This window comes from Scomber scombrus, chromosome 6 (assembly GCF_963691925.1).
Source record: "Scomber scombrus chromosome 6, fScoSco1.1, whole genome shotgun sequence".
In the NCBI taxonomy this organism is placed as follows: domain Eukaryota; kingdom Metazoa; phylum Chordata; class Actinopteri; order Scombriformes; family Scombridae; genus Scomber; species Scomber scombrus.
The window spans coordinates 7267687-7284853 of NC_084975.1; the positions used below are offsets into that span (position 1 = coordinate 7267687).

The 17167-nt window shown below is 40.8% G+C and overlaps 1 protein-coding gene across 2 annotated transcripts in view; it reads left to right on the top strand.

Annotated features, from left to right (window-relative positions):
- LOC133982292 (lactadherin-like) overlaps nucleotides 1-17167 on the top strand; it is a 28610-nt gene that overhangs the window by 3158 nt on the left and 8285 nt on the right. Inside the window, exons 2-5 of one of the 2 annotated variants that reach the window (XM_062421270.1) lie at nucleotides 8905-9027; nucleotides 9332-9463; nucleotides 10247-10279; nucleotides 16590-16703. In XM_062421270.1, coding sequence (XP_062277254.1) covers nucleotides 8905-9027; nucleotides 9332-9463; nucleotides 10247-10279; nucleotides 16590-16703 — 402 coding nt within the window. The remainder of the gene's footprint in view (nucleotides 1-8904; nucleotides 9028-9331; nucleotides 9464-10246; nucleotides 10280-16589; nucleotides 16704-17167) is intronic. The other variant, XM_062421271.1, reaches the window with a different exon arrangement.

A 17167-nucleotide genomic window follows, 5' to 3' on the forward strand; every position in this document is an offset into this window, starting at 1 on the left:
TTCTGTTCTGGAAATTACTCCAGCCAAACACCGTCTAAATGCTCTCAGTCTTAGTTTGTGGTTGTAAAGTGTCATTGGTCAGTGTTAATGAGTGAAATGTTCTGGGTGGTCTGGACTTAGCCCCGTATCTCTTCAACTCCTAAACCCGCCCTTGGTTATGTAAGACGGTGAACTGAATATCTTTTAGTTTTTGGACATTTGAATAAATTGTTGCCATTTTTTTCACTATTATCCAATGTTTAGAGAAGCAATTAATCAAGAAAATAGCTGTCAGATTAATCAATAATGTAAGTAATCCTCAGATGAGTCCTTGTGTCACTAATTTTGGGTGTGTGTTTCTCTATCGGGTCTCCCCTTCAGGCTGCCTTCCCCTCTCGAGCGCTGATGATGACTTTATTATAACTTCTCCCATCGACTCCCTTCAGGATACGAGAGCATCTCTCCCCCTCCCCCCTCCTCCTTCCTTTTCCTCCTCCATTTGAATTTTGAACAGCTTCCTTTTAATCAATGTTTCATCACAATATGGAGTGGATCTTCTAATTTAGGGGGCTCGCTTTTATTAGCGTCTGTCGTCCCACTTTCCAATCTGCCGCGCTGAATATTTTACACGCTGTCGTGAGCTTCAACGGCTGAGCCAGAGGAGAGAATCAGTGGCAGTCAGAATCCAAGCAGAAGAAGAAAATGTATTATCAGAGAAGTATTGATCACTTACAGTATTGGTAGTATTGATAACTTATTGACAGTATATTGATACACGGTACAGGTTCAGTTTAGGCTGATGTCGCTGTTGTGGCACTAATTCAAGGCTTTTATTTCAGTTACAGTACGCTCAGAGAAAAGCTTGTTGTCTTGTTGATGATGCGTGACGCTCGTGTTTATTTTTAGCAGCTGGCTCTCTTCTTCTTTTTTCTCCTTTTTTGTTTTTTTTGGGTTTTTTTGAGCAGCAGCAGATGGTTTCGCTGCTCTGGAGTAACACCCACAGATTACAGAAAGCTCACCTGCAGCTGGAGTCCCTCTGCTCAGGCTCAGGTTATTTAACCTCCATACACACGTTGTCTTTTTTTAAGGGGTGTAGTGGATCTTTAGGGGGATATAGAAGGTCGACAGTATATGTAACATAAAAGTGGTGTACATCATCTGAAAACGGGGTACCTAAAGATTCATTTGAGATGCAGCCGAGCACCTATTCAAATTTTGAATGTTTAGAGACTCAAAAAAGACTCAAAAATCCCTCCACAATGCCACATTTAGACACAAATACCTTTAGAAACACCATAAAAAATCATGCTGTCATTTGTCATCTTAAATCTTTCACATTTGGAGATTTCTATAAGAAAATTGGATGGCGAGCACTTCTGGAAATAGCTCAAAACGCCCCCCTTACTGTCAATATACAGCGGAAACCAAACATCCTCATAATGCAGCAGGTCTCTAGTTTGTGGTTGTAAAGTTTATACAGTGAGGTATTTAAAGAGTTTTTAAAGATGATCTCACTACAATGAAATGTGGAGACTAACATCATCACACACGAGTACAGTTTGGTTCGTTGAATCTACAAGAGCTTTCCAATCATACCCAATTCATGCAATGCAGAGACTTTTTGTTACCTCAGTATACAGAAACAGTCAATTACATTTTTATTATAGGTGAAATCCAGTTTTTCCATCGCCAAACTTTAGCCCAGCTTTGGAGCGTTTTTTAGCCCTCTTACGACAAGCAGGGTTAGTGCTACTGGATGCCTTTGGTTGTATAGTTTTACATTATTTATTCTTAAAAAATTAGCCCGCTACAGCTTCTGAAACACGGTAATGTCGTTTGAGGATGAGGTTAAAGCTGAAGTGCAGGATTTTAACATATAAATGAATTCGTCTTTTACATACGAGTTCACACAATGCTGATCAAACCCCAGATAAATCTCTCCATATTTTGCAGCATACCAAAGTTTTTAAATCTGGTGTCTGTGGCGGGGCTCTGATGATTCACACCTGTAGCCTTTCTAAACTTTCCAAATGTTATCGGACCGAACGGATCCAATTCTGATAGTGAAACTAGTTGCGAGGGTTAAAAAAACACTGTATCCACCGTTTTTTTTTTTTTTACAGCCAGTAGCAGCTTGTAGACAGACGTCATAAACATGCGTCGACTGTGTTTCTGTGATTCCTCTCGTTGTGTATTATAAGAGCTAGATAGGGCGCCACCGCTCAGCCTTCATCCGATTTTTTCCAGTGGTCACTCGCGGTATTGCAAGGAAAAATCCCCCTACGGACCAAAAACATTTTCCCCTCAGACTTCCGTAAAAGGTCAATTATTCTCTTTCTATAATGATTTTTTTTAATCCATGGAGGTTTTTTTAAGTGTAAAACTTTCCTTGAGCCGAGAAAAAAGCAATCTACATAATCACAGTGTAAAGTCTGCGGGCCATCGGTCTTGATAAATCCACTTCCTGTTCCACATATCCAGGTCTCTGTACTGTATGCTTTCAGGACTCAGTGATGCAATGTGGCCACGGCACGTCAACAGAAAGTGGATCTCAAACCTTATTATTATGCTTCAGCACGTCCAGTTTTAACAAGGACTGGAAGTGTGTTTGTGTGTGTGTGTGTGTGTTTGTGTGTGTGTGAGACGCAGGCTTCTCTTCCCAGCTCTCTGAGTACAGAGTTCCCACGCTCACTCGCTCGCCCGCGTATACGCTCTGGCATGCCAGTGTATTCGTGACAGAGCAGAGGGCAGAGAGCGTTTACTGTTTTCAGGCCTCGTGACACGTCAGATATAAGTCCTGACGTAACCACACACGCATATACACACATATCGTCTCCTGTCCATTTATCAGCTTCCAGACAACCAGCTGGTGTGGACTTTGTAACTTTCTGAGCTCATTTCAAACAATCTTGCCACTCTCCATACTTCCCTAATAACCTTTAATCCCTCTTAAACCGTCTTAGTGTGTAATTCTCCTTGTTTAATTCAGAACAAAGAGATTTTTTTACCCATGACTGCGCATCGTGTATTTTTCTAACTCAGCGAGTCGCCCGCTCTGTTTAGCCATCCCGACTCTGTGACATGGCAGCCACCAGAAATAATTTTTTCGTTTTGCATGAAACCGATTAAAGCTAGTCCGCTCACTCGTGTCAAGATGATATCTATCCAAAAGTGTTTATTTATCTCTGTGAGCAGCTGCTGGTTCTCTAATACAGCTGCAGTAAGTTGCCCGAAACAGTCCTCTTTGACCTCTCACGCCCTCCGTCTTCACCCTCAAACATGATGCAGAGCCCTTAAATTACTTTAATTCACCTGAAGTCTCCACAGGTTTGTGCTCTATGCTCTATGTGACCGTGTACTTTTATTATTAATGTGTGATTTGCCTGTCTGTGGTGCGTCTTCTTCCAGATAGCAGGTGAGCGCGCAGATGTGTTGTCGTTGAAGAGTAACACTGCTGCCTTTCACAAAGTCGACAAACAGCATCATCTTTGTTTGTGACTCTGTCATCTACGGCGTGGAACCCAAAAATACTTCCACACGCGGCTTCTCAGATGTTTTACTGTTACGTCCGCAAATATAAAAATAATAGAGCATGAGGGGAGTGACGGAGATGTTACCCGGGGAAAGAATAAATCAAAGGTAAACAGAGTTTGATTGATACAAAAGAGGGTTTATTTAAGAAATAAATGAGCAGTGTTTCTCATTTATTATATAGAGTGGCGGCCCACCATAGTCTAATTTGTGCCACCACAGTTTCATAGTGAGCCAAACATGTCTGTACACTCTCCAAAACGTTCAGCTATCAATCTCGTCCTGTACCAGAGCTACTCTGCCCTACTAAACTAGTTGAACTTGGATAATCACTTCTGCTCTCTTTGTTTCAGAGCTAAAATATGAGCATTAGTCTTTTTTGATGGTTTGTTTGGAAAATGTATGAACTGGTAAAATTTCTGTCCCATGCTTTGTCAGTGTGTCATCACCATTCATACCTATAAACAGCCAGTAGTTAAATTAATAAAGCACTAACTTGTTTAGAGCACAACATTTTTTTATTTTTTTTAATAGATATTACCTCTTAATTTGTGCAACCAGTATGATGCATTGATTTAGAAATGGGCTCCTAGCCCCCTAGTGGGTCGGACTGAGGTCCAGTCACCATAGTCTCTCAAGGTTTTGTGGGAAAGGCTGAATGAGGGTCACACAAAAACCAACAGAAGAAAGCAAAGTCAATTCAAGTGAATTAAAGGATTAATAAACACATTTAATTATCTACAACGCAACATTTGGTGTAGTGATTGTCCGCTTAGGACGGCTCTGCTCGCTACTTTCCTCCATTCTAAACAACACATTAACCTTAGTTTAGTTTACTGAGAGGTCATCAGGGTGCATGGGGAAAACCACTTTCAAACACTTGATCTGATGCTCTGACTGCAGCATACATTTCAAACAAGTCGCTACAGCTCGAATATGAACTTTTCACCCCAAACAAAAGTTCAAATTTGCAAAATAAAAAGTGACAGCCCTACTATGTACATCTTTTTTATTGGTGGAGACGGATACAGATCATCAAACCGTACCAAGACATACTGAGATACTAAAAATATCTAAATTAATCATGAAGAACCAACATCTTTTATGGTATTTGACAAGTTCTAATATGATAAGACATGATATGAACCACCAAACTGCAGCTCTGCCCTCATATCTGAGGCTTTGGCGGGTCTCATTACGGACTGAGTCATCATGTGACGAGATGTTTTTGGGTCTGGTATTTGGACCTCGCTCTCGAGGCTGAGACTGCATGGGAAAGGCACAGACCATGACTCATAAGGAGTGAGAAAAACACAATGCCCCGTGGAAATGGCTCGTCCTGCCAAACATAACTCCACATACCTTCCTAATCTGTCACTGCGGTTTGAATAAAGTGGGGCACCATGTACGGTGCTTTTAACGCCGGTGCACATTTTTTGACAAATGCATTTTAAACTGTTGGCATATTTTATTGACTTCGCTTTAAAAACGCTGCCAGATAGATTCGTTTTTTGGATTTGAGCCTATGTTTACAAGTCCAGGCACATTAAATAAAGTGAGGTAAGGTTTGTTTTTCATTGAGTTTTTTGTTAATAAACTTCAGAAACACCTCAGGAATTTTTCTTATTGAATCAAATAATCTGCTATTTTCTTGTAGCGATTTCTCCTAAATGAAACCGAAACTACGGCCACAGAATTCCCTCAGTAAATACTTGCTTATCTGGCAGCGGTTCATGTTGATGATGGGGAAGAACAAATCTCCTGGTTCTGGTTTCCTCTGAATCGACAGACACAACTGTCAGACACACCCACCGTATACAAGGGGTGTACTTGTTTCATTCCAGTCGACTTTTATACAAACGTGTCTGAGGTTGACCACCGTCTCATGACCGACCGTCTTGACTAATACATCACTCATTTCATTTCCTCAATAAATCCGTGCAGACTCCCGACTAAATCCCCCCTCAGTCCGACCACAAGCAGCATTTACGGAAACTGTCTCTTCCTCTCTCTCGTTTCTCTTTTTATTTGCGTCATAAACGTTCTCTTTTTGTTGTAACTTCATCATCAGTCCAATAAAATATTAGATATGTTGATAAGATGTGTTGTGTCTCATCACTAAAAGCATTAAAGCCGATGGGAGCTCTGTGTGCCAGTGTTGGAAGGGAGGTCGAGTTCCTTCCCCAAAGATAAACAGGCAGCGAACTCTGGGATGAGGATGTGTTGGTGGTGCCAGGCGAGTCCCAGGAGAGGTCCACGGCACTAGATACAGAACTGATAACACTGGAGCACCATGGGAAGTTCAGAGGATAAACAACCACAGGATGTTTGTAAAATGGGTTTCTCTCTGCCTCTCTCTTTCTCTCTCTCTTTTTATTTCTCTCTCTCTTTCTATTTCTCTCTCTCTTTCTATTTGTCTCTCACTTTCTATTTCTCTCTCTTTCTCTTTCTATTTCTCTCTCTCTTTCTATTTCTCTCTCTCTTTCTCTTTCTATTTCTCTCTCTCTTTCTATTTCTCTCTCTCTTTCTTTCTTTCTTTCTCTCTCACACACACAAACTCCACTATATTAATCTGTAGTTTATTTCTTTAAAAAAAAAAAAATCCTTTTCTCTCTCTGAGGATCAGCTAGTGAGCTTTTCCACAGTGTTGCACTGTTTGTGAGTGTTTCTACTGGGTTACCTACTCAGCGCGCTCTTATCCTGAGTGTTTTTAAAAAAGCAAGAAAAGATGTCTGGTGTGGGGTTAGAAAGATGGGAGAGGTTGCACCGATGCTCAGGAAGTTGGGAAAACCCTTACAAAAAAAAGGCATTTTCAGCCGTGGTCTCGTGGCCTTTTGAGAATTATACCCTCAGCAGAACGAAAACGCCACTTTTCTTTACTGTCTGTTTCTAAAAATGTTTATCTACTCTCACGTGTCCGTTTGTTTGAGGTGGGAAGAGGTACCCTACTGAAATGCTGAGGAAAAAAAATAGGCTCCGAGATCCTTTTTTTTAGCATGAATGGCAGACACTGTGGTGCTTAAACCACCAATTTCACACTTGGGGTCCAACCTCAATTTCCTCAACAATTTTCCAAATGATAAGGGTTAACCCAAAAAAAAAAAAACCCTTTGCTGTCTACATGGGCGTTAAAAACATCCCAATTATTTACTTCCTCTTTGTCAGTCTCATAACAGGGTGTAATTGAAACGTCCATATCCAAAAATGCCATGTACCGGTAATTACTGGTGCATTTTTTCCAATATCTTATAAACTAAATGCTAAAATTAAGCCCTTTGGGGGAACTCTTTCATACCATCAGACTGTACCACACCACAACTCCCAGTACCTCCCACTCCCACTAATAAGACAGAGGCTGTCCCTACTCTTTAATCCAGTAACATGGCAGATTGTTTTAGAGGTTGTTTATTATGTGTAGTGTTTTATTTTATTTTATTTTTTATCACTTATTACAAGAATACTGTAGTGTCAATTTTGAATTTCTCCCTAGGGGGATCACTAAAGTTTACCCTTACCTTTATCCTTACCTTTACCTTACCAGGGTCCTCGCGGATCATTAAAAAGTCTTACAATTACTTACATTTAGTTTTTTGATATATTTAAGTTCTAGAAATGTTTTAAAATGTTTGAAATTGTAGGAGTTAAGGTATTAAATTTGATTTGAGCGTAATTATATTTGTTCAGTTTGTTATTTATCATTATTATCATTATTTTACATAAATCAACCAATAAGCTTATTAATTAAATTGATGATCAGCAGTTGGAACTCAAATGACACTAATCATTTGTTGCAGTCCTATATATAAATGACCTTCAAAATTAACTCCATTTCAACCCACTACAGCAGTAAAATCCTGCTTTATCTTATAATATGAGTACAACAGACACATGTGACACTTTTCTGCATTGAGTACTCTTTAAAAGTCATTAAATTTGTACTTGTTTGAACTCATTTTTGCCATTAATGATTTTGTAAGCAATGTTTTAAATCTCTTTTTTTGGACTAAAGCTCTTTGACAATAAGTCATCACTCATACAGTCTTCATGCTTTTTTTTTTTTTAAACCACTGCACGCCTGTCGACTCTGTTTCCTCTTCCAGCTGACAGGTTCTCCCTCATTGCCGGAGAGCTGCCAGATTGTCAGGTTCAGGTCAGGCAGCAGCAGCAGTCGACGATGCCGGTGGAAGCATCCAGTGTTTGTGTTGTGTTTACAGCGTCGCGATGGCTTACTCAGCTGTTCAGACCGTCACGTCCAGCCTGCAGCGGGGCGGGTGGGGAGGGGGGGCTTCTGTTATTCAGCAGCACAACAACGAGGGAATACAGTGGAAAATTTTAATAATGGAGAAAAAACATCTGATTATCGCTTAAAAACTGGCACGAGAGCCAAAAAGGGCCCAAATGTAAACACGGATACAGACAAAAGCTCCTCCAGTCACAATTTAAAAGTTACAACTGGTGCAGTATCTCATAGTCCTCTTCCTGTCCCGATGTAGCCTTGAAAGATCAGATGTTTGTTCCTGTATACCGGAGGATATCGTTGGCAGTAAATGCTGAGTTCTGTCAGGCATATATGAATCTGAAATTAGGAGCGCAAAAACCACAGCTGGGTCAGATGAGACGCACAACAACTTTTTATGGTTTTTGTTTTATTTTTCTCTAAGACAATCTTGAAACTCTTGTGAACCTCACATTGATTGACAGCTGTGTCAACACTTTCTTACATGTGTTTTTTTTTAAATAATCGTCACTCATGCAAGAGCTAGAAACTGCCACAGGGGTAGCTTTACTTGATCTCATGTTGTCTCTTCCTCTGTCTCTGTTTTCATTTTACTCACACCCATAACCATTACGCACGATTAAAACCTAACCAGTATCTTGCCACTCATTCTCAGTGGGATAATATTGGAGTAAGGGAAGGGAGAAATATGTTTACTGGATGTAAATAAGTACATTTCTGTATTTTTGGGACTTGCACAGTTCTTTGAGTTGTTAAAGGTCACTCTTTATCAATTTATGTTTGATTACTTCATTAAATATATAAGTTTGTATGAGTTTTGTGTCTTGGGGTTATTTGGCAGAGCAAAGCTGGGGCAGAACAAGTGTTTTTCCTCTGGTCAATCATACTGAACGTGCATCTGCCATTGAGTGCATGTTTATGTCTGTGTATGTAGTTTCGTGGGTGAGGATAGGGAAATTTGCCTATGACGGGTGATTGAGATTGTGTGGAGGTTAGAGGTAAATCAGATTAAAGGAGATCAAGTTTATGTAATTAGATTTCTATAGGGAATGACAAATATTTTGCAGAGTTGTCTTTGTGTCCTTGCTCACTCCAATAAAAAATATGGGGTCAATCATACTGTAGGAATCACCTTGTCACTCCTCCTCTCTCTGCAGGTGATCACTGTGAGGTGAATGTGTGCAGTAATGGCGGCACCTGCATGATCGGGGCAGGAAGTCGGTTCATCTGTCTCTGCCCAGACGGCTTCTCTGGAGACACCTGCAACGAGACTGAGACTGGTAAGCCAATGCTTGAGCTCAAAACCAGACTCAGATATAAGTTTTGTTGTTTTGTTTTTTTTATGGCTTGCTGGTTAGACGATGACACTGTGGACACATAAATTACTAGTTGGTGATCAGTATGAAGTTGTGGCAGCTCAGAAGTAATTGCATATCAAGGCATTTTGGTGAAATGTGCACAACCCTAAAAGATTTATTTGATTCTCTAAAATGCATAAAGATCAACCTTAACACCCCCCCTGGAAAAAGAAAGAAAGAAAGAAAGAAAGAAAGAAAAAAAAAACATTAATTGTATATTTTAAAGGGCCCTGCAACCCTAACCCATGCAAGAACGATGCCACCTGCGAGTTGACCGGCCATTCCCGCCGAGGCGACGTCTTCAGCGAGTACGTCTGCAAGTGCCAGCCGGGTTTTGAGGGAGTTTACTGCCAGAACAGTGAGTATATTCCCTTCTCAGTCTTTGTATCATAAGTCAATCAGTAACAATTAAAAAAAAACATCTGTTATTGAATATTTCTATCATGATGGGTAGTTGCTCTTTCTTTGCTCTGGCTGCAACAAATATACTGTATGTGTATGTACATTTCTTTTTTTGCAGGTAGATGACGAAAGTTCAGTGTATTTACATTTTGGCTTAAGTCTTGAAGTGCCACCATAGTGTGAAAATTAAATGGAGCAGTTGACTATGTATGAGTCCTCAGCATTGTAAATAGTTAAAATCTCTCAGGTCCCTTCTTAGGGAAAGAAAAAAAGCTGCAGCAACACACCAAATTAAAAGATTGTTGCTGACGTGCCAGTAAACTTCATCCACTAACTGTACTCATACATTTCCTACACAATTAACCGGTGAGTCCTGTGAGGTCCTTGTTTATCCACCTAACCTGACACACTAACACAGAGACAGCTGATCTGAGAGTGCCCAGCCACCAGACAGCTGTCGTCCTTCTGTGAGTTTCATTCACACGTCACTCCAGACCAGGTTGGTTCAATCAGGGTCAGTCTGAGAGAGGGGAAGCAATGGTGGGAACATGTGCTGCGATCCTCCAAATGCCTCTAACCCCGCGCACAGAGACAGATGGCTACTGTTTGCATGAGAAGGCAGCAGAACAACAGTGGCCAAGTGCACACAAAGAGCTAATTTAGCAAGGGATCAAGCAGGACTTTTACAAAAAGCCTAAGTGTATTTTTGTGTTTGATCATGTTTGCCTTTTTATTCTAGGTGTCCAAGGGGCAGATTTAAGCTCTGAAAAAGGTAACAGTAGAACTGGGACTTAATGGGATGGGGAATGGTGTGTGTATGTGTTTCTGTTATGCGCTGTAGTCTCTATTTTTCCTTCTTGAATCCAGGTGCTCTCTATTCTCTTGGCTGCATGCAGAGGCCGAGGAATTCAACAAACACACACTCTTTTACCAACAGGGAGCCGCTGAGATCAGCACTATCTCCTCCTTTTTGAGTCAAGGCCAGCAGCAAAGGCAGCAGCAAGATAATTTCAGATATGCTGCTGCCTTTTTATCAGTTCAGTTCCCCTGACAGGAAGACGCCCCTTCATATTAAAAGATTTGTCATTTAACTCCCTCATGCCTCAAACCTTAAACTTTCCAAACGCTTTATGAGCCAGTTGAGTTGTTTCCAAGCTACCGTCTGTTTTAATCTACAATTCCCTAGCCTGTATTCATGCTTCAAACACTCATCTGACTTTAAAAAGGCCAATAATAGCCAAGTTATCTGTATGTGTTTTGCTTAACCCCTGAGAACCGCAAATCACAGCTCATCCATACATTCACAAGTCCTTTGGCAGGTGCCACCCGGAAAACAGCCCTCTGCTCCCTCTGGAGCATTCATTTACACTAATTAGGTAATGCCTCGAGGATAACGATAAGGGGAATTTATTTGATTGTATTGGTTTATGAGAACCCGTCTGAGCACTTCTGGGTCACTGAGGTCCCTCTTCCTTCACAACTTTTGATGATTCTGTTGTGACAGTTTAAAATGTAGTCTAATTGGTGTTTGTGTGTGGGCGAGGACGGAGGCACATGGCAGCCAGCTCCTATGGCTTGTGTGAAACAGATACGGAGACAGGCTGTGAAAACAGGCTGCGGTGAACCCAGACTGTGTAGTTAAACATTTAACTAGCATGCTCACACTCACTTTACACCCGAAAAATGCAAACTGAGATGAATATTTTTGGGGCTGAAATGCTCCTCTCACTTGTCAGCTGTGGGGATATATGGGAGGCTGTGTTGGGAGGATGAGCTGTTCATCAGAAATGCAGACCTTTACATGCAAATGTTGGCGAACCAGAGCCAGATGTAGAAGAATATGTTGTCCTCACATAAACAACCGCCTGTAGAAAAAATTGAAATAGAAAAACGCAACCGTAAAGATGTGGAGTTGAAAATAGCCCCATCCTCTCCTTCAGGGCCCTCTGTCAGTAAAAGAATATAAAAGAGAAATTAAAAACAAGTGATTTTTTTTTTTAATCCATAAATGCAAATTGTACATGTATTATCTCATTCCTGAATACATTTCCTCATAAAAGGCTAAAAAAAAAATCTCTACTGCAAAAAGCTTAATCACACGTGTGCTGCACATCCCACATGAACAACCACACACATGGCTTGTGATCTCATATACAGGCTGTTTAGCATACACATACACACATGGTTCATCCCTCGTGCCAGTGTAGCCAACAGAAAGTGGCGGTCCACGCTGAGCGCTCGCAACGTCAGTGCTGCTACTGTTGCCGGGCGAAAAAGTGAACGCGGAGGCGGAACGTGAATTAAGTCTGCCCTCCCAACAATGTCACACTCACTACTCAGGTCTGACTGCAGCACTTCTGACTGTCCTGCCAAATTGGCCTAAAAGCCTTTTATGGGTTGCAAAGAAGGTGTGTGTGTGTGTGTGTGTGTGTGTGTGTGTGTGTGTGTGTGTGTGTGTGTGTGTGTGTGTGTGTGTGTGTGTGTGTGTGTGTGTGTGTGTGTGTGTGTGTGTGTGTGTGTGTGTGTGTGTGTGTGTGTGTGTGTGTGTGTGTGTGTGTGTGTGTGTGTGTGTGTGTGATGGATATGCAGAGAAAGAGAGAGAGATGTCAATAGCTGTTCACTTCACTTCAGGCCGCAGCAGATGGATGGAAACAGTGAAGAAAGGAGGAGTCTTTTTGTTCTTTTTTTTTCTTGCGGACAGCCTCTAAATCCCCGATTTTCATAACAGATTAAGGCTGTTATTTGCTTCATGGAAGTTGCCAAGGGGTATGAGTGTGTTCCTGTTTCAGTTGTTTGTGTTTCCAGCTCCTCCCAGGATGTGGTAGTGTGGGCAGACTGCGCTCCATTCCCCCCCTTCCCGGTGTATGTGTGTATATATATTTATATATAGTCAAAAGTTTGGACACACTTTCCCATTCACATCAATGAGAAAGTGTGTCCAAACTTTTGACTGGTACTGTATATGTAATATATATGTGCTTGTCTGTGCAGTCGAGGTTCTGATTGAGCCTGGCGTGCATTTCCTGGTTTACTATTGTCTCCATTAAACAAGCTTGATTGGCCTAGTTGATATTCAAAGCTGCTTATCTGGAATCACAACATTATCTCACGTAAGAGCAGCAGCTGTTATGTATTTTTACGGGATAGGCAGCACCTTCACAGGTAAACAACGACACAAAAACAACAACAACAGACTAATCACGACTGACCGCAGGCTTGTGGAGTCAGTACCTTAAGTATTGTTTGCACATCTGCAAGTACTCCTCTGACCACTAAGCAATTGAGGGTTGAGTGCCTTGCTTGAGATCCTCCCGAAGCTACAATAACCACATTTGTTGTAAAAATGTGACCATAATGTGGTGTTGAACTCTAGACGTTCAACTAGGGGAAATCCATCATCTAGAACTCGCAAGACTTTTTCGGCCGCAGTGGCATAAAGTCATCACTCTTCATTTCTCCAGCGAAGATGATAGTTAAAGATCCCTCTGTGTTTTTGTTGTAAAGGGGGGGAAAAAAGCCAGTTTATACTTAAAAATAAATAAAATATACATTCTGAGTTAAGGTAAGCTGATGTAACATTAAAAGTGTGCATTTCAAACTTAATAATGTTGATCTTAACATGTTGCAACTTTAAGAAACAGCTATCATTTACAAGCGCACTGGATCTGATGTCACCATGCCTCGATCCATTTAGGCTGAGCGCTTAAGAACACTGCTTTAAATAAAATGCTCTGTAAATATATTTTATGACATCAGAAGTTTCATCTTAGAGCTCTGCATCTCTCCAGCAGAGAGTGACACCCTGGCAGAGATCTGAATCAGAGCTATTCTAGGTCCCACTTGTGCTCCCTGGCGTACTGCAGATGGTCCAGTCCACAGCAAATTACACATCTGGAAACCTTTTATCCCTTTTTACTTAATAATGCCATTGTGGTTTGATCTGGTGACCATAATGACTGAAGTGCACCCCCTTGGTTGCTGTACCATGGCAACGATGGAACTGGTAATTAAAAATATATACTTGTCTTATTTTATGTTGTCATTTGTTGGAAAAAAACAAGACTAACTTTGCTTCTGTAAAACGTCTTTAAAAGGTGGGAATGACTAGTGTAGATTTTAAGAAGTTTTATAGTACTGTATTATATATTTGGACAATACATTTTGTGGGAATGAAAGTACTTACCTTAACTTTTGTTAATTTTCTCACTTTACACAGTCCTCTGCTTTGAAGGGAGGTATTATTGTCTAACCATGAAAATCACAGATGGTTTACTTCCAAATCTCAGAGTGAGTGCCGCGCAGGCTGAGGCTTCACACTGTGAGGTATGAAGAACATAACTTGACACAGTCAACTCTCTGCAGCAACACAAAAGCAGGTTTGCTCGGTCAGATGCAGATTCGCACCTTTATTTAGGCCCAAATCCTGCTGGCTGCGGCTCACAGCCTGGACGTAGATAGCTTTGTTGACTACCACGTGTACAGCCAGCTGACCTTGGCTTTGCCTCGATGGGGGTCGGGTTACAAACAAGTCACATGAGATTTGTATTGGTTTTCGTTTCATGCTGAGACAGATATTGACGCTCTAAATATTGTGGTAGTTTGCCGTTTCCGTTAGAAGCTCTAGTGTTTGTTGTATGCAGGCCATGCACACGCACCGTCCCCTGTAATCTATATGTGAAAACAGTGTCCTGATAGCGGGAGCTGCTAAATATGTAACAGCTGATAAGTTGACGGTATTGTTTTTCTGGTTGACATTTTAGAGTTACAAGGTCGTCACCCTGAAGCATCTCCATATGGCCGTCACAGTTATAGTTACTCAGAGCACCATGAGTGTGGATATTTCAGGCATGCACAGCCCAGTGATAAACAAACCTATGAGCCAGACAGTGTTACCTGTCTCAGGGATGTTGTGTTCCCCCTCAGGCTCCTCCCACCACTGACTAGGGATTACAGGGAGTTGGCCAGACTGTGTGGTCCTCCTGGTGCCCAATCCTCTTACTGTGGAGAGGGTCACCAGCTGACGCATATCAGGACCTGACCAGAGTTTCAGTCAGGCTGTCATCAATAGCTGATAGGAGCTGTAGGGGTGTATTTCCTGATCTGAACAGACCTTAAAGTCTGAACTAACTAATGCTTCACAGACTGATTCAAATACAGCATACTGGACTTCTTATTTTTGTCTCCCTTGTAATGAATAAATGATTAACTTTTCATCCATCTTCAGTCTAACAGCTGCCCGATTTAAATTAAACCCTAAGACATTTTGTGTAGAAGAGGTGCCTTTTAAACTTTGACCCTCTCTGGTTGAGGATGCTAACTGTTATCTGCTTTGATTATATTTGGTCACCAACCACAAAACATGTTAACAGCTGACCCAGCCAAATAGATACTACACATTCCTTCTTTGTTATACTTTGTAATAGCTTTTTATTTTACTGTTACTCTATTTCAGTATCCTTATTGACAAATACTTGAAACTTAAATTTAATGCATCTAGCGTGGAAATAACTAGAATTTCTTAAAACCTGATAGTGGGAATATATCAGCATAGATGTTAGTGTAGAGTTTGATGTTTAAATATGCTGCTCCTGTGTGACTTCACAGAGCCAGAAGTGACATGACTGTGGTTCTCGTTATCTACAGTTTGTGGTTGTACATTTCAAAGTGACTCTATTCCTCCTGTGACTGTGTGAAAATCAGTGTTTGGACACAGAGCTATTTATGGACCGAACGTGTAAGGAGGGAGATACTAACATACGTGTGTGTGTGTGTGTGTTGGGTAGAAACGTTATATCGGTGTATGTCAGGGATTTATTGCGTGCATATTTTTCCATAACAACAACCGTCTGGGATTAAAGACTACAAATTCGACTGAAATTCCCCTTTTTTTGTGCAGCTAAAATTGTTCTCTGTGTATGTGGTCAACATAGAGTGCACGTTCAAAGCTGGTTTAGTCACACCAGCAGTTCTTGTGGGTGACTGATGAAAAGGAGCTTGAGTTTATTCCCGTTTCATTCTGCTGATTAGTTTTCCTGTCCCTGACTCATCTGCTGGACACTTTGAGTCACACAGATACTGTTGATGAAGGCGCCATCAAGAGGGGATACAAAGAATTACAGGGAAATTAAACATACAATGCATTGAAATTACTCTTAAGATGCTTGGCTCCTCTTTTAACCCTTACATACTGCTCGTATTCGGGCCTTTCACATTATTAACTCCATAATTAGTCTCTATATATAATTTAGGAACCACAAATCATTCATGAATAACCTCATTAGTCACTAATCATGAATAAATTGGCGATTAATCCTTGATGAAGCTTTCAGAGAGACAGAGTGTAGTCTTTAGGTTTTTTTTTAATAAATATGAGTCAAATACTCAACAAAAATATGTATCTGCCACACAAAACATTTTGTAGAGAGTTGAAATATTTCTAATGTTGTATATTCCATGTCACATTAGGATAAATAATCAAATTTCTGGTTAAAAGAAACATTGTAAGGTGTTTTTTTACTTCTCTAAAATGTAAAAAAAAATTGGTCAAATTAGACCCTGAACAGTATGTAAGGGTTAAGAAGAAAGTCACTGTGGTACAAAGATGTCCACTTGATGAAGTTTGAGAGTTTTCTACAGGCTTTAAGGTTGTGTGTTTGATATTTTTGTGAATACTTCTGGGACTTCCCCAGGATATATACTCAACATCCTGACCACCAGATGGTCTGGCGCAACTGATTGTTTAACTCCACATATTTTAATCAAGGCCACACTGACAGTAGTTATTATTCACACTGTCCACTTTATAAAGAATCACCACTGTTGCTTCGAGGAAGTCAAACTAACGATAAAACACAGACTCCTCTAGTTTACCTTCTCTCTGCTACAGTTCCAGTCCTGTTAGCATGGCTTCGACTAACCTCAGTGTGAAACAGTTGAAGAAAAATCAAAACTTGACTCTCAACAAGCATGATGTGTAATCCACTCACACCTTCTATCCGTCGTCGGCTTTCAGACTGGCTGATAACAGTCAACAAAGCAAGCTGTTGGTAGTGAGTAACGATGTGTGTTTTTTCTCTCTGTAGATGTGAATGACTGCGCTGGCCAGCCATGTGAGAACGGAGGCACCTGCAGGGACCTGGAGGGAGACTTTAAATGCCACTGTCCTTCCCCTTATGTGGGCAAACATTGCCAACTGCGTAAGTGTGACCGTAAAAGCACTCCACATTACAAAATGCTTTAACATGAGGGCCAGATTGATGTCCTTTTTAAAGAAAATATACTTTGGTACTTTCATTTTGAGTGTGTTTTTGTGTTTCCCGTATTTCTACACTGTTACATTCCCTCAGAGAGCAAAATGAATCAATGGAAGGAAGTACCACTGAAGGGACACATTAAAGTTAACGGGTACCGGGAAGGAAGCCAAACTGTTTGGTTTCAGGATGATCAATAGGCAGCATATAGACACTGCTCAAATGAAGAATCAATATTTACTTGTATCAATTTACTTGGAATCAAAGCTCTGCATTCGTAATGATTTAATGGTTTACACAGCTCAGTGAAGGTTGAGCATGGGTGCTTCGATTTAATGTGTATTAGACTTTTGATTACATTTCTATGTATGTGACCATACACTCACACACTTCTTATTAGCTTCAGTATT